General features: G+C 45.3%; 1 protein-coding gene across 1 annotated transcript in view; it reads right to left on the minus strand.

The window, feature by feature from the left end:
- Nucleotides 1-307: 307 nt before the first annotated feature.
- ip6k1 (inositol hexakisphosphate kinase 1) overlaps nt 308-18,362 on the minus strand; it is a 60,910-nt gene continuing 42,855 nt past the window's right edge. The window contains exons 3-4 of the mRNA XM_070895869.1: nt 12,298-12,473; nt 308-5,922 (exon numbers count right to left, since the gene is read on the minus strand). Of these exons, the coding sequence (XP_070751970.1) occupies nt 5,416-5,922; nt 12,298-12,473 (683 nt within the window). The 3' untranslated portion in view covers nt 308-5,415. The remainder of the gene's footprint in view (nt 5,923-12,297; nt 12,474-18,362) is intronic.

Consider the following 18,362-nt stretch of genomic DNA (forward strand, 5'->3'; position numbering starts at 1 on the left):
CGAGAGCTTACCTGACCGCCACCAGACAACTGATCTGGGTACAAAAGCTCTCTGCTCTTAGTGCCCCCTGCCCCCCCCACCCCGCCAAAGATGTTGAGTGGGGGACTCTGAGATAGTGGTGCTGTTAAAGGCTGGGCCTTCTCTTTGTTTGAGATGATCATTACGTGGCGCCTATGTGGCGTGAATGTTATCTGCCACTTATCAACCCGAGCCTGGATGTTTTCCAGGTTTTACTGGCCTGTACCTGTACCATCCCAAGAGGTCACCTTTCTTCAAGTCAAAACAGACAATGAAAGATCAAGCGGAATTTTATATTTCCTAAATGTATTTATTTTATACATAACTGTGACAACTGGGAGGTAACACTGTCAAACACAGATCACAAGGGTACAGTATGCTCATGCCCACAGATTCCTGAAGAGATAGTCTGCTACCATTGAAGATACAATCGCACAACAGAAATACAGTGTAAAGAAAGAACCATTGAAACTACTTTGAATAAATTAGTAATATAACAAAACAATTCCCATGTCTGCTTGGCAGCTGAGGGGTTTTCTGTCTGTGCAGAAATGGAACACTTCCCTACATTTCTGCAAGATAGTTTAGTGCAACTATCAGGAGCCCATATGGCTTTAGCAACCGCGGTGAACCAAAATGTGTTCAGCCTCATCCATCTCACTCCCCCCATCCCCCACACTTTCCATTATTGGGTGCCACATCAAAGCTGCAGTATCCCTTCTGAGCAGGTACCTTCAGCTCTTAGTACATCACAGCAGTGTTCTGACTGCCAGTCCCCAGAGTAAGGAACACCATGGGGGGCAGTCATGAAAGAATACCGCACAGAAATCCGAGATATCGCTGGAAGTTCACAAAAGGCAGATTTCACTCTGCAGAAAAATAAAGTTGGCAGTGCAGTGTGGGGAAAGACCAGATCTCGAGTTATGGACAGGCAAACTTTGACCCCTAGCTGGTTTGGAAACAGACAGCTGGCAGTTATGGTGAAATTCCGCTGGTGCCGGCCGGTTGGCCTCTCTGTTCCCTTTTCATTCGCAGTATTTGGAAAAGGACACAAAGGTTGAACAATCTGTATCAAGCAGGACAACATACCTGGAATGGGCTGCTCCCTGCATGTCTGTACAATGTCACCTGGAGCCGGGCAGCTCCTGGGTCCATCCTGCCTGACAGCACTGGATTCAGGGTGAATTATTCCTCAGGTCTCCGCCATTTACAACAACCTGGGGCGAACCAGATGCTCCCTGACAATTGAGGGATATCCACATTCACATGCTGCGGGGGATGAGTGAGCACCAAGTGCTCCAAGACCCTGGATTCCAAAACCAGGCCTTGAGCCATTCCTTCTTCATTTCTCTTAACTGGCCCTATTTTTTTTATTTTAAATAGCTGTGCTTCTTGTTTAGAAAGTCAAACTTCCACTTACATTTCTCTTTACAGAGAATAACTAAAAAGTAAGTTTAGACCTGACATTTTAAAAATGTTCAGAGTTGGACTCCCTCACCACCGTCTGGCCCGGCCAGCCTCTGGTTACCTATAGTTGCGTATGGCGAGATGTATATGGACACTTGCGAGATTGCCCCTCTGTAATGCACTGCCACAGAAACAAAAGACCTAAAAAGGTAGGCCCGGCTCAGAAACAGAAGTGCTCGGCAATTTAAAAAAAAACTTTAAACAACTAAAATACAACAATCTAATTTTTTAATACATTGTTAAGCAGTGTTAGCCCATACGTTACTAATTACTAATTCTGGGCTGAATGACTCCCCTAAATACATTTCATTCACTGCCAGTGTCTCGGAGGGCCATCAGGTTCCAGGATTGCTCCAAAACACACTCACTTGTGGCACGTTTGTGCAACACTTCGCAGCAAGTCTGTTAAGAAGCGGGATTGAGGGTTGCAGAGATACTTAACGGCACTGCTTGAATGTTTTAATCAGGGAGTCAGAGAACGAGATTAGTGATGGGAGTGGGAGAAGTGTGCTGACTGGCTCAAGTCTCCAATTCACTAATAAGCCATTCAAAAAGCACTGCAGCGCTAGAATAAAATACTGTCCTGTTTCATTAAAAATCTCCACTAAGACGCAGTTAATGAGCAACCAGCAACTGTCACTGAAGTAACCAATTAAATGCCTGAAATTTATCAAACTCCTTTGAGCGGTAATGTTGGACCCCACCCATACCCCTGAAAATAAAACAGGTTAAAAAAAACATTCTGGGATTTAAAAAAAGTCACTGAACTCCCCAATTCCCGGACAACTTTCCCCCCACAAGGACCTCTGCTCTCTTCAATGTCCTCTAATTTGCCGTGAACCATTTCCAGATCTTTGATCCTAGGTGCATGTGTGGCCTGTGGGCCCAGTGCCCCACACTGCTGCTCAGTCCTAACCGCAGAGCTGCAGCTCCCAGCTCGAATAGGCAATGGTGATCCTCCCTTTCTCCCAGAGTGCTGGGCGTTGTCCTCGTTTCAGGAATGCAATGGATTACACAATGGAAGGCAGTGAATTAAGCTTTCTTTTTTTCCCAGCTTGCAGTGGAGTCTCATTGAGGAGTGCAGGTGCCACTGTCCTGTTGTAAGACGTGGGCTGAGGTGGAAAGAAGCAGTGCCTTTTTCTTTTGGCTGTCGGCCACTGGGGCATTGCAATAATGATAGTTTAGTGACTCTGCTCCCAAGTGTCTGCATGTTCCACAAGGAATGTAAGTTCTTAGTTCCTGGGGAAACGGGATTGGCACAGCGATAGACTGCTTGTGCCCCCAGCCACTTAGCCCTGTGACATAACATTTTACATCCATCCAATTGCGCCTGTCTCTGATGAATGCACCGATTTTGGGTTCAGAGCTACTTTTCGGGGAGGAAGGGGAATGTTTACAGATGCACATACTCACAGTTACTATTCTGCGCATCTTACTATCTTACTGTAATAGCACTGATTTATTTTGGTTTTGTAATTCATGCTTTGAGAGGCCGAGAGGCGTGCCAGGAAGTTTTCAGATTTATATTCTCTGTTGAGTAATCTACAGGATTACAAGTTGTGTATCTGGCATGTGTCCGCACAATATACGAAGCTGTCTGGTATGTCCACAGGGTAAAGTGTCAGTAGGATGTGAAACACTCATTAGCTCAAATGTCATGTTCTCCTGCTTACCGTACGAGGCCCTCGCTGCTCTGCTTCATGGCTCAGGCTCCACACTACCCGTGAGCATCAGCACGGGAGATCTACTGGTAGTTAATGAAGTCACCGGAAAGGAGTATGGTCCAATCATCTGGTTGCACAGGGTCAAGCGAGTCGGTGAAGATTTCCCTGCCAGCTGTTTAGAACTTTTTCTTTAGCTGGGAACTTACCTAGAGGCCTCTCCGGCCAATGCTGCAGACTCTCGCACATCTTGGGTATGCTCTATACATCACTTGCACTCGATGTGAAGGGTACAATTCACTCCCTGTCACGGCATCCAACCCAGGATCATACTGGGCATAGGTTAAAAACCTCACAAACCCAGCCAATTGGCAGGGTCAGAACAAATGCCTGGGAACTTGCTATAAAATCCTGGCCACAACCCACAAAGCAACAGCGTGCAATGACCTCATTCCACTTTCCCTTCCGACAGTTTGGCGTACAAAAGTCTGATGCCGGGTGAAGGAAAAATGCTACACCATGCTGATCACAGCAATGTCCTTGTACACAAGTAGACAGAATACTGTGCGACTCTGAGTGTGCTGTGACCCCATGATAAAATGCTTACATGTGTGTTTGAATTCAAACCTAGAGTTTGAGCAGGCTGCACTCCAGGCTGGTTAATCAGACTCACCGGTTCAATATCACTGCGCTTTCCAACCTTGGCCACATGGACAGTGTTCCAGGCCACCTGCCAGCCAATCAGTGCTTCACTCTGGAGAAAACCGTTACAAGTTCCAGCTCAGCCAATCAGTGCTTCACACTGGAGCAAACCACTGCAGGCTTCAGCTCAGCTAATCAGTGCTTCACTCTGGAGCAAACCACTGCAGGTTTCAGCTCAGCTAATCAGTGCTTCACTCTGGAGCAAACCACTGCAGGTTTCAGCTTTTCTTACATGAATCACTCAAAGGGGATACTGCAGATCTAAGGAACGGACGGCATTCTGTAAAGCAGGGGTCTCAGTACTTCATGATCTGGACTGAAACATACACTTCAAAAGACAAAAATAAAGATTTGGGATCAACGTAACAAAATAGCAATCTTAAAAACTACACAGTAGAATTAGTTTGAAACTTGTTAAGTACTACAAGTACTTGTAAGCAAAGATGTGTAAAGTCAACATATTCTGAACAAAAGGATGGCAACATAAGAGCTTTATATTAGGAACAGCGTACAGGTCAGTCTTTATAAACACACCTGCATTGTACCAATGTGCTTTCCTACAAATTACTAAATGTCTCCACTGAATCAGCAGGACGTATATATGTAACTGCACGAACAACAGGTGAAAGCCAAGTCCTTCTGGGAATGAGCAACGGGAAATGGCTTCCACACTTCCGCTACTTCTGGTTGCATTCACTGGAAGTCCGCGACAGCGCTGAGCTTACTTGTGTCTGTCTGCTCGCTCGGCCAGTGTTGACAAGGAAGGATTGTGCTAGCTAGAAGAGCCTTGTTTTGCGATACTCGTATTTAACACCCGTACGAAGCTCTAACCTTGCAGCACACAGTCCTTTGCAGTGACCCAGCGTTGGTCCGTGATCCGACTCTTGGAACGCGACTCTGATCCGCCTTCCGAAGAACGCGCAGCAGCCTCCCGAGGAGCAGGCGAGCCACAGGCTCTGTGCGTTAAATCGCTGGCACAGTGCGAGGTTAACCCTGGCAAGGTACTGAAGGGAATAATATTCAAGGGAAGAAGTGAAAGTCAAAACAAACCCGCACACCTGTCAGCTAAAGAACCTGAGTGTTAGATTATGGAGTCCTTCACTCACATTCAGGTGGTCGTAAATGAGGAAATTTGTCCCAACATTTACAAATATACAGCAATCCATGCAGTCTCGGTCTTTGGGAGCAGTAGGGAAATTACCTGGCCTGCTTGCTGCTTTGGTACCGAGTAGGTGACCCCCACGTTGGCACCTGCCACTGTACGGCAGGCCTCAGTAAGCGAATGGCATTGCTCCCGTTACAAGATGCACTAGTGTCAGTATAGGCAGTGCTGTTCCACGTGACTATATAACAGTTTTATACACTGGGGTATAACAAACAGTTCGAACAACAAATTCACTTTTTTTTCTCTAGCAATTTGCCAGAAGTTGACAGTATTTTTTTTCTGTGGTGTCATCGCTGCGATGAGTATCAGAGTAAGCAGTCATAGGTATGTGCTTGAGAGGGAGAGGTGCTGACCTCTCCCTCCCGAGTAATAGGTAAAGAAATAGGAAAGGTTTGGAATATGCTACTGATTCTGGAGTTGAATCTCTTCTAGGATATTAATGAGGTTCTCCAGTCCGAAGATGTAGCCTTTGTCAGGCCCGTCATGCACAGTTTGGTCATCCCGGAACCCCTTGAATGTACTGTGGGCAAAGTCTATCATCCGCACGTCAATTTTTGGCTGGCCCTGAGTGCTGATCGAGGAGGAGGAAGAAGATGGCAAGGTACTGGTGCTTTCCTGCAGGTTGTCCGGGCTCAACGCCTCTGTGGATTTGAGTCGAAGGCCTGCTTTTGTCTCCTTTCCGTCGTAGATGATCAGTAAAGAGCTGGAGTAGAAGCGGTAAGAATCTTGCTTCTGCAGAACCTCCTTGAGGCTATGAAGTTTCTGCAGAATAACATCAAACAAGTCCATACGCAGGTATATGCCATTGTGCAGAAACTGATACAGAGCTTTGCCAAACCCTTCGATGGAAAGACCACGGCCATAGTACTTGTTCCTGCACACGTAATGCCCTGAGTCCAACTGATACACCTGAAAAAAACAAAACATGACTGGTCAGTGTGGCTTATTGGACAAACAATTCAGTCAACCAAATTGGCTGTTGGTAACCCGAAATACTCTGCATTCGTTTTAAACCTAACTGCAACCTTTGTATCCGGGTTGAGATACGCGAGTTCCCACCTACAAGTACCATTCCAGCGCTATACATAAACTTCAGTCTCATAACCTAGAGTCTGTTAATAACTTCTCATTAAAAATAACTCCATTGCAATGAATTATAATTCACTCTAATGAATATTTTTTATTTCGTGTGAGTTCTGATGATTTGAGTGAAAGTGGAGAGAGAGGAAGTACTGAGGCAGTGTGTGCGATTAACATCAGTAGAGATAATTAGTTATACAGGGTTCTGCTGGGAGGAACGACAGTCAATAATTTGAGGGCGTTGGATTATCAATAGAGATTCAGGCAGTAACAGGGTGCTGGGGGGGAGGGGTTACTAAGTGACCATGAGAGGGAATTGGATTATCAGTAGAGATACAAGCAGGAACACGGTGCTGACTGGTAGAGGTTACCGACTGACAGTGCGAGGGAGCTGGATTATCAGTGTAAAGGCAATCCTGAGGGCAAAACACTTTTTACATAGGGAGTTGTCATGATCTGGAATGCACTGCTTGAAAGGGTGGTAGAAGCAAACTCAATAGTAACTTTCAAAAGGGAATTTGATAAATACTTCTGGGAAAAGTTTGCAGGGCTATGTGGAAAGAGCTGGGGAGTGGAACTAATTGGACAGCTCTTTTAATGGGCCAAATGACCTCTTTCATGTTGTATCATTCTATGATTCCATGTAACACGGCGCTGGCTGGGAGAGGTTACTGAGTGATAGTGTGAGGGAGTTGGGAGCTGGATTAACAGTAGAGAGAGTGCGCTCCTTTGGCTGTGTCATTCCAGTATTCATTATAGAATTGGATGTGAAGAACTGCAATGTGATTAAGAGGCCAGTGAAAGAAATACAGCAGCAAAATGCTTTTGCGAACGAAACCTCCCCTTGCCTCTTCTCTCCTGCAGGCTGTGGTTTGTGCTAGGATACAGTTCCAGAAACTCCAGCAGCTGCCCAATACTTCCCCTGAACGGCCACTGTGTGATCTTAAATGTTGTTAGGCGAAATTGACTATGTTTGGCAATATGACTGAACTCAATCTTGCCCTCACTCAGTATCTGTTTTCCAGCAGGGGTGAATACATGACGAATAGGACTGGGATCTCTGCTCCTGTTCCCTCTCAGAAGATACCTGGCATCCCAGTAGCAGCACCTCCAGTCAATGTCCCAAATTTGTCCTTTCCTGTGACCCTCGTCCTACAGTCACAGTTCAGCTTCAGTTACAATGCCGGATTGAACATTTCCTTTACTCTCTGATGTTCCTCTATAAGATCACCTCTCAGTCACCACCTTTCCATGTTTCTCCAGTCTTTTCTCATATCTTAAAACGCTGATACTAGGGATCAAAAGCTCATGGCCCTGCTCTGATCGGACTCCAGCACTCGAATGACTCGGTAACGAAAGCTGGACAGAATGGGCAAGGTGTGGTCTGACCAGAACGTTGTACTGTTTGACTTCTAACATCTGTTCTACTATTTTGGTTACATAGTTCGGTGTTCTAATTTCTTTGTTGACTGCTGTTCTGCAGTGAATGGACCTGTTGTGATTCAAATCTAAAACTTCTTTCAACTTCTTACCCACCTGACCAGTTTATCTTCCATTGTGCAGTACTTTACTTTGATTGAATTTCATCAAAAAATAAAGAGCTTGCATTTATATAGAATCTTTTATATCCTCAGGATGTCCCAAAGCGCTTCTCAGCCAATTAAGTACTTTTGAAGTGTTATTAGGTAGGCAAACTAAGCAGCAAATTTGCAATGAAATAAATGACCAGGGAACTGTGTTTTTTTTTATAAATGATATTGATTGATGGATAAACATTGGCTAAGACACCAAGAGAACTCTCCTTGTCTTCGAATGAAATCAAAAAAATTAATGGAATGTTTGCCTTTATAACTAGAGGGCTAGAATATAACAGCAAGGAAGTTTGGCTACAGCTATACAAAGCCCTGGTTAGATCACATAAAACCATACATAAGAAATAGGAGCAGGAGTAGGCCATACGGCCCCTCGAGCCTGCTCCGCCATTTAATACGATCATGGCTGATCTGATCATGGACTCAGGTCCGATCTGATCATGGACTCAGGTCCACCTCCCTGCCCGCTCCCCATAACCCCCTTATTCTTTCAGAAACTGTCTATTTCTATCTTAAATTTATTCAATGTCCCGGCTTCCACAGCTCTCTGAGGCAGCGAATTCCACAGTTCCACAACCCTCAAAGAAATTTCTCCTCATTTCAGTTTTAAATGGGCGGCCCCTTATTCTAAGATCATGCCCTCTAGTTCTAGTCTCCCCCATCAGTGGAAACATCCTCTCTGCATTTCGATAAGATCACCTCTCATTCTTCCAAATTCCAATGAGTAGAGGCCCAACCTACTCAGCCTTTCCTCATAAGTCAACCCCCTCATCTCTGGAATCAACCTAGTGAACCTTCTCTGAACTGCCTCCAAAGCAAGTATATCCTTTTGTAACCATGGAAACCAAAACTGCATGCAGTATTCCAGGTGTGGCCTCACCAATACCCTGTATAGCTGTAGTAAGACATCCGTGCTTTTATACGCCATCCCCTTTGCAATAAAGGTCACGGTTCCATTGGTCTTCCTGATCACTTGCTGTACCTGCATACTAACCTTTTGTGTTTCATGCACAAGTACCCCCAGGTCCCGCTGAACTGCAGCACCTTGCAATCTTTCTCCATTTAAATAATAACTTGCTCTTTGATTTTTTTTCTGCCAAAGTGCATGACCTCACACTTTGCAACATTATACTCCACCTGCCATATTTTTGCCCACTCACTTAGCCTGTCTATATCCTTTTGCAGATTTTTTTCTGTCCTCCTCACATATTGCTTTTCCTCCGATCTTTGTATCGTCGGCAAACATGGCTACGTTACACTCGGTCCCTTCCTTTAAGTCGTTAATATAGATTGTAAATAGTTGGGATCCCAGCACTGATCCCTGCGGCACCCCACTGAGTACTGATTGCCAACCCGAGAATGAACCATTTATCCCGACTCTCTATTTTCTGTTCGTTAGCCACATCTGGCATTCTCTGCACAGTTCTAGGCACCACACTTTAGAAAGAATATATTGGCTTTGGAAGGAGTGCAGTGCAGACTGTTACCAGGGTTTCAAGGGCTAGATTGAGAGATTACATAAACTAGACTTGTATTCCTTGGAATATTGAAGGTTATCATCATAGGCAGTCCCTCGGAATCGAGGAAGACTTGCTTCCACTCTTAACATGAGTCTTTAGGTGATTGAACAGTCCAATACGAGAACCACAGTCCCTGTCACAGGTGGGACAGACAATCGTTGAGGGGAAGGGGTGGGTGGGACTGGTTTGCCGCACGTTCTTTCCGCTGCCTGCGCTTGATTTCTGCATGCTCTCGGCGATGAGACTCGAGGTGCTCAGTGTCCTCCTGGATGCGTTTCCTCCACTTAGTGCGGTCTTTGGCCAGGAACTCCCAGGTGTCGGTGGGGATGTTGCACTTTATCAGGGAGGCTTTGAGGGTGTCCTTGTAGCGTTTCCGCTGCCCATCTCTGGCTCGTTTGCCGTGAAGGAGTTCAGAGTAGAGCGCTTGCTTTGGGAGTCTCGTATCGAGCATGCGAACAATGTGGCCTGCCCAGCGGAGCTGATCAAGTGTGGTCAGTGCTTCAATGCTGGGGATGTTGGCCTGGACGAGGACACTAATGTTGGTGCGTCTGTCCTCCCAGGGGATTTGTAGGATCTTGCGGAGACATCGTTGGTGGTATTTCTCCAGCGATTTGAGGTGTCCACTGTATATGGTCCATGTTCTGAGCCATACAGGAGGGCAGGTATTACTACAGCCCGTAGACCATGAGCTTGGTGGCAGTTCTGAGGGCCTGGTCTTCAAACACTCTTTTTCTCAGGCAGCAACTGTTGGATCTCATCATCAATGCCTGCCCTTGTTGATAGGAGGCTCCCGAGATATGGGAAGTAGTCCACGTTGTCCAGGGCCGCGCCATGGATCTTGATGACTGGGGGACAGTGCTGTGCTGTCAGTGCTGTAGGTAAGAACAGGCTGGTGGAGGATCTTTGTCTTGCTGATGTTTAGTGTAAGGCCAATGCTTTCGTATGCCTCAGTAAATATGCCGACTATGTCCTGGAGTTCAGCCTCTATGTGCGCAGACGCAGGTATTGTCCACGTACTGTAGCTCGACGAGAGGTTGGGGTGGTTTGATGGAGGTTTTTAGGATTTTGCAAGGAATTGAACAGGTAGACAGAGGAACTTTTTTCCACTGGTGAGGTAGTCTAGGACAAGGGGACATTACCGTAGCATCAGAACTAGGCCATTTAGGACAGACGTTAGGGACACATCTTTACATAAAGGATGGTAGAAATCCCAACCCACCAAAAAGCAATAGATGTTAGCTCAATAATTGTAAATCTGAGATCAACAGATTTTTGCCAGACAAAAAAAAGGTAGAAGAACATAAGAAATAGGAACAGGAGGCGGCCATATGGCCCCTCGAGCCTGCTCCGCCATTCAATAAGATCATGGCTGATCCGATCATGGACTCAGGTCCACTTCCTCGCCCGCTCCCCATAACCCCTTATCGTTCAAGAAACTGTCTATTTCTGTCTTAAATTTATTCAATGTCCCAGCTTCCACAGCTCTCTGAGGCAGTGAATTCCACAGATCCACAACCCTTAGAAGAAATTTCTTCTCATCTCTGTTTTAAATGGAGGCCCCTTATTCTAAGATCGTACCCTCTAGTTCTAGTCTCCCCCATCAGTGGAAACAGCCTCTCTGCATCCACCTTGTCAAGCCCCCTCATAATCTTATACGTTTCAATAAAATTACCTCTCATTCTTCTGAATTCCAATGAGCCCAACCTACTCAACCTTTCCTCATAAGTCAACCCCCTCATCCCCGGTATCAACCTTCTCTGAACTGCCTCCAAAGCAAGTATATCCTTTTGTAAATATGGAAACCAAAACTGCATGCAGTATTCCAGGTGTGGCCTCACCAATACCTTATATAGCTGTAGCAAGACTTCCCTGCTTTTATACTCCATCCCCTTTGCAATAAAGGCCAAGATTCCATTGGCCTTCCTGATCACTTGCTGTACCTGCAAAAGATCCTTTTGTGTTTCATGCACAAGTACCCTCAGGTCCCGCTGTACTGCGGCACTTTGCAATCTTTCTCCATTTAAATAACTTGCTCTTTGATTTTTTTCTGCCAAAGTGCATGACCTCACACTTTGCAACATTATACTCCACCTGACAAATTTTTGCCCACTCACTTAGCCTGTCTCTGTCCTTTTGCAGATTTTTTGTGTCCTCCTCACACATTGCTTTTCCTCCTATCTTTGTATCGTCAGCAAACTTGGCTACGTTACACTCAGTCCCTTCTTCCAAGTCGTTAATGTAGATTGTAAATAGTTGGGGTCCCAGTACGGATCCCTGTAGCACCCCACTAGTTACTGGTTGCCAATCAGAGAATGAATCATTTATCCCGACTCTGTTTCTGTTCGTTAGCCAATCCTCTATCCATGCTAATATATTACCCCCAACCCCGTGAACTTTTATCTTGTGCAGTAACCTTATGGAGCCAAGGCAGACCAGCCTCGATCTCATGAAATGATGGAACATGCTCGAAGGGCTGAATGGCCTTCTCATGTTCCTAATACCTTGGGACATTTTACATCCACTCGAGCAGATAGACAAGGCCTAGTTTTAATATTTCATCCAAAAGACAGCAATCTCTCAGTATGGCACTGGAGTATCAGCCTTAGATTAGGTGCTTAGGTCCTGGAGTGGGACTTGAACCCACAACCATCTGACCCAGAGGCGAGCATGTGATCAACTGAGGGCCAGGCTGACTATTCTGTTGCTATTCCACTCATATATTTGTTTTAATATCTTGCAGTTTCCAACCTGCCTCTGAAAATTCAACCCCTCCTCTTAGTTGAGGACTGCCTGCAAATTTGACCAGTTTGCACGGAGTTGATGAACCTGTCGTTTAATGTAAATTAGAAGCTGCAGTGGTGCGAACACCACACACTACATTTCTCCTTCCCCACCACCCCCCAAACCTGACGTGACACCTTTAATAAGTACCTACTGCTTCTTGCTTTTCTGCCAATTCCTGATCTCTTTCATGGTTTGAACTCCATGCTGAGTTAAGTTTCCTTCCAGTGCAAATCTAAACAAAATAATTTACCTTGTACCAAACACGAAGTGAACAGGCTGCATTTTATTACTTTAAACCGGTCACTTACCTGCATTCCACACACCCGCACGCCCAGTGCTCCCGATGTGCTCAGCTCACATTTTTTAATCTGTCTTGCTGCCTTCTCCTCAGATGCGTCATCTCCATGCTGTCTGGTCCCCATCTTTAGGTCCAGAATACAAGGATACCCAAAGTGATGAACCACATTCTCCAGGAGCAGAAACTCTGCGGGGAGCTTTGTTAAGGAACATCCCTACCGTTCCAAAGGAGAAACCATCGAGCAGAATCCTAACATAAAGCTATTTTAAAAATTTCATTCACGGGATGAGGGCTTCTATAGCTCATCCCTAATTGCCCTCGAGAAGGTGGTGGTGAGCCGCCTTCTTGAACCGCTACAATCCGTGTGATGAAGGTACTCCCACAGTGCTGTTAGGGAGTTCTAGGATTGTGACCCAGCGACGATGAAGGAATGGCCGATATATTTCCAAGTCAGGATGGTGTGTAACTTGGAGGGGAACGGTGTTCCCATGCACCTGCTGCCCTTGCCCTTCTAGGTAGTAGAGGTTGTGGGTTTGGGAGGTGCTGTCGAATAAGCTTTGTCGAGTTCCTGTAGTGCATCTTGTAGATGGTACAAACTGCAGCCACGGTATGCCAGTGGTGGAGGGAGTGAATGTTTAAGGTGATGGATGGGCAAACGAGCTGCTTTGTCCTGGATGGTGTCGAGCTTCTCGAGTATTGTTGGAGCTGCACTCATCCAGGCAAGTGGAGAGTATTCCATCGTACTCCTGACTTGTGCCTTGTAGATGGTGGAAAGGCTAATTCCGGTGGAAAGGCTAATTCCAACAAAGGGGACTTGCTTAAAAGGCAATTGCCCTGTTCCTGGACCAAAAGATTTGCACTTAATACCACTCAGTCCATCCTAAAGTAATTCCATCGACACCATCAAGTTACTCTTGAACTGACCTGCCATGAAGAGGAATTATTGGAATAGTTTGGTCAAAACTATATGACTTACTAACCCCTCCTGACCAGCTGGAACAGAAATATTTCAATATTGGCCAACATATTCAAAAAGTATTTCTTTACCAATTTTCTCAGTTTCCTCCCCCACCCCTCTCTCGAAGTCACGCTGGTAGCCAGCCATTACTTCACGCAAGTAGCCTTTCTACATATACGGGCTTTGATATTGAGGACAGAGGAGATATTTGACTTTGGAAGGTGCCAAGCTCAATCCCCTGCTCAGTGTTGTCCACGTGTGCACACTTACCAAGAGGATTCACTGGATAATGATCAGAAGCAGGAACCCGACAGAATTTTTACCCCAACTCTTTCGCCCAGGGTCGCTAAGGTAAATGACAGTGACTGGCCCCGGCCAAGATTGGCTAACTTAGCACAAACCAAGAACCAAACTTGGGACCTTCAGGGTTGTATGGTTTAATACCACAGCTTCTTAGTGCATTTAACCATTAGGCTGTGGCGAAGGCCAGCCCCGAGTATACTCGTCGAGAAACATTTATCCAGGGTTCCAATGCGGCTTTAATGTAATTTCGAACACTACTCGATTTTCTTTAACAGTCCTGCTGGCAAGAGAAAAAAAAAAAATCAAGGGCAGAGACTAGCATGAAGGACGAGGAGGGACAGATGGAGGGATAATGACTTAAATGTATTCACAAGCACCTGCATCTTGCTAAAGGGTCTCTGAATGTTTGCTCACTGATCCAGAGAGCCCATACGCTTGTGGAGTGAGGGGACGCTTGTCCCCAGTCTGTGTTTTAAGCATTCACAGAGCTCTTTCACCGCAGTAACCCTGCAGAGTCAGAAGCACACAGCCCTGGGAATGTGTAATGTTGTTTAGCTAGTACTGAAGAATCTGACTGAGAAGGCATATTACACAGGGTGGGGCTATATAGACATAGACTGATCCCAGCAATTCCAACGTTTACTTGCAGCTAAAACAGTTTAAAAAAATAACTAAATGGAGAGATAGAGAACAAACAAAAAAAAAGGGGGGGACACAAAACAGGATTATACCTTCGCCCAAAACTAAAGAATCTATATAATTAACAGTTTGGGGTCTAACACAGGTCTGTACCATAACGCCTTTCAAAGCCTGTAGGGCAATAATTAGTAATTGGCTCAAAACGTTACCGAATATCTGTGTCGCTCAATGTCAACAAGTCAAAACCCAAAACCAAACAAATTATTGAAATCACTTCTGTCATTTTCTCTTCACACAGGTTAATGTACACAGCTAGATATACCACACGCATCACATTCCCCCAACTCTGAGAAGTTAGCCTCTCCCCCACAGGCTTGGCTTTCTGTCTGAAATCTGGGGCTGGAGTTTGAAATCTCTGCTGGGCTCTGACACTGGAATTGCCAGCAGCTGTGGACAAGTTCTGTTGTGTCAAATGTTGTTTGCTAATGCTCCTAGAAGCGCCTTGGGATGTTTTATTACGTTAAAGGCACTATATAAATGCAAGTGGTTGTTGTTGAGACAGAAAGATTTCAAGGGAGCTGCTTTCACTCCAAAGGAACAGACAAGTATGAAAATAACCCACATCACAGGAAAACCAGGCAGAGAGGGATGGGTGTGCATGCAAGAGAGAATGAGGGAGACTCAAAAGACAAAGACAGGGAGACACATAAAAGAGACAGACAGACAGCTGGATAGATATATGCATCATGGAGGTTGTAGTTTTCAGCCTTCCCCTGTGGAACTACATTACTCAGGCATCTCATCCATGCCTTTGTTCCAAAGTTCTCCTGGCCGGCCGGCATCCCATCTTCCACCCTCCATAAAGGTGAGCTCATCCAAAACTCTGCTGCTGTATCCAAGTCCCATTCACCCATCATCCCTGTGCTCACTGACCTAAATTGACTCCTTGTTTGGCAACGCTTCAATTAAAAAATTGTCACCCTTGCATTCAAATCCCTCCCTATCTCTGTAACCACCTTTAGCCCAAGAACCCTCAGATCTCTGCGCTCCTCCAATCCTGGCCTCGAGCATCCCCGATTTTAATCACTCCACCATTAGCGCTGTGCTTTCAGCTGCCTCAGCCCTAAACTCTGGAATTCCCTCTTAAGGAGCGTCTCCTTTAGGAGCGTCTCCTTTAAGACGCTCCTTAAAACCTACCTCTTTGACCAAGGCCTGTCCTGCTATCTCCTTACGTGGCTCCATGTCAAATTTTGTTTCATAAAGCTCCAGTGAAGTTGCTTGGGACATTTTACTATGTTAAAGGCACTATATAAATGCAAATTGCTGTTGTTGAAAACTTATAACCAATTACAAGACAAAAGTGGCAGAAAAAGCAAAAAAGATAGACTATTTCCAGCTATTTTGCACAGTTTAAAGAGCTGATGGTGTTGTCTGGGTGAAGTTTACATTGTTGTTTTTTAAATTTATTCGTTCCATGTGACATGGGAGTTGTTGGCAAGGCTGGCATTTATTGCCCATCCCTAATTGCCCCTGAGAAGGTGGTGGTGAGCCTTATACAACTGAGTGACTTGCTAGACCATTTCAGAGGGCAATTAAGAGTCAACCACATTGCTGTGGGTCTAGAGTCACACAGAGGCCTGACTGGGTAAGGACGGCAGATTTCCTGATGTTTGCAGCAGGGACAGTGTCAGATGTCGACGAGGTGCTTGGATGCTGACCTAGGACACCGTGGTAGTCAGTCAGTCCTGAACCATCGTAGATGACTAACTCTTCAGGGCTTGGCTAGTGTAGCAAAAACGCCCCTCGACAGTGCTATATCAATGGCAGCTTTAACAAGGAACACAAATCTAGCGTGGGAAGTAAAAGGAAGACAAAATATTTTATGATGTAAATAATGGGGAAAAAGGAGGGCGGTTTTGGTGAGGGGTGAGGGATGAATAAAATATAAGTACTTGCATTTTAAACAAATATTGACAAAACATTTTATTTACAATGAAAATAACTGGGAGCAAGAGATTTTGGAAGAACAAAGTTGCTTTCATTTTAAGTAAGTTTTGTAATGTGGTTCGTAAAGTCTTGTAATATATTGTGAGGTCTATACCTTTCAAACATGTGATTTTATACCGGAAGTTAACCACATGATATACTTCTGAAAATTAGCTGGGTGGTTGTTGCATTTAGGCTGCATTGGGATTGCAGGCAATATCAGAAACAACATTTTAGATCCTGGACTGCCTATGAGCTATGCCACGGGAGGTCAACCAGTGTGCATTTAATAACTGGAACTACTAATGTAAAAGGAACTGCAGCAGAAGCAGGCCTTCAACAAAGGCAGAGCCAGCTCGGAGGGCTTTAAGGGTGAGTTAAACAAAGTAACTTGCTCTGATTGACCGCTCTGTTGGCTGATGCACCATTCAGTGTGACTCAGACATACCTGACCAAGCAAGTCGCAGGTTTGATTGTCAGTCTATTGTCAGCAACCATGAGCTAAGGTAGCAGAAGTGGCAAGAGCATTCACTCCAGCACCCACGGACAAGAACATAAAAACATAACAACATAAGAAATAGGAGCAGGAGTAGGCCATACGGCCCCTCGAGCCTGCTCCGCCATTTAAAACGATCATGACTGATCCGATCATGGACTCAGGTCCACTTCCCTGCCCGCTCCCCATAACCCTTTACTGCCTTATCGGTTAAGAAACTGTCTATCTCTGTCTTAAATTTGTTCGATGAGGCAGCGAATTCCACAGATTTACAACCCTCTGAGAAGAAATTCCTCCTCATCTCAGTTTTAAATGGGCGGCCCCTTATTCTAAGATTATGCCCTCTAGTTCCAGTCTTCCCTATCAGTGGAAACATCCTCTCTGCATCCACCTGGTCAAACCCCTCATAATCTTACACGTTTCAATAAGATCACCTCTCATTCTTCTGAATTCCAATGAGGCGAGGCCCAACCTCCTCATAAGTCAACCCCCTCATCTCTGGAATCAACCTAGTGAACCTTCTCTGAACTGCCTCCAAAGCAAGCATATCCTTTCGTAAATATGGAAACCAAAACTGCACACAGTATTCCGGGTTTGGCCTCACCAATACCCTGTATAACTGTAGCAAGACTTCCCTGCTTTTATACTCCATCCCCTTTGCAATAAAGGCCAAGAAACACAAGATCTCCCGATCGCCCTCCAGCTGTGTGGGCTTTGGCGGAGCATTGGGGTTGGCTGTATTACCCTCCCGGGTCGAATAACTTGTCAACGCTCACTGCCAAAGCTCTCTCAGGTTGCATGGCCACTTCGGATAAGGTACTGGAAGGCAACTGGTGCCCATGGAACTGTAACCCATCATGAGCCAGCACCTTCAGCAGAGGAAAGTCAGGAAATGAAGCAATATTCCACATGCTTACATCACATTTTGGCACTAAATGGTTACAGCATTAATGACACTATAAGGAGAGCAGGAAGGTTCTGTTCACACTGTCTGGAGTAGGAGTAGAGAAAGATTGGAAATCAGACAGCTTGGGTTGGGAGTCAGGGGGGAATCCCAGATCAGAGGTGGGTGGGCTTTTATTGAAAGAAAGGCGTGGTCTGATCTGGGAGCGTTTTACATGCAAACAGCCATTTCCTTTCATTGCTCACCACTAGGAGCAGTCCATGTCAGTCAGATTCAGGTGAATTTATAATGGGAAACAAAGAAATGGCAGACCAGCTGAACAAATACTTTGGTTCTGTCTTCACGAAGGAAGACACAAATAACCTTCCGGAAATACTAGGGGATCGAGGGTATAGTGAGGAGGAGAAACTGAAGGAAATCCTTATTAGGCGGGAAATTGTGTTAGGGAAATTGATGGGATTAAAGGCCGATAAATTCCTGGGGCCTGATAGTATGCATCCCAGAATTAAGGAAGTGGCCCTAGAAATAGTGGATGCATTGGTGATCATTTCCCAACAGTCTATTGACTCTGGATCAGTTCCTATGGACTGGAGGGTAGCTAATGGAACACCACTTTTTAAAAAAAGGAGGGAGAGAACACGGATAATTATAGACCGGTTAGCCTGACATCAGTAGTGGGGAAAATGTTGGAATCAATTATTAAAGATGAAATAGCAGCGCATTTGGAAAGCAGTGACAGGATCGGTCCAAGTCAGCATGGATTTATGAAAGGGAAATCATGCTCGACAA

This window comes from Pristiophorus japonicus, chromosome 12 (genome assembly GCF_044704955.1).
Source record: "Pristiophorus japonicus isolate sPriJap1 chromosome 12, sPriJap1.hap1, whole genome shotgun sequence".
Taxonomy (NCBI): domain Eukaryota; kingdom Metazoa; phylum Chordata; class Chondrichthyes; family Pristiophoridae; genus Pristiophorus; species Pristiophorus japonicus.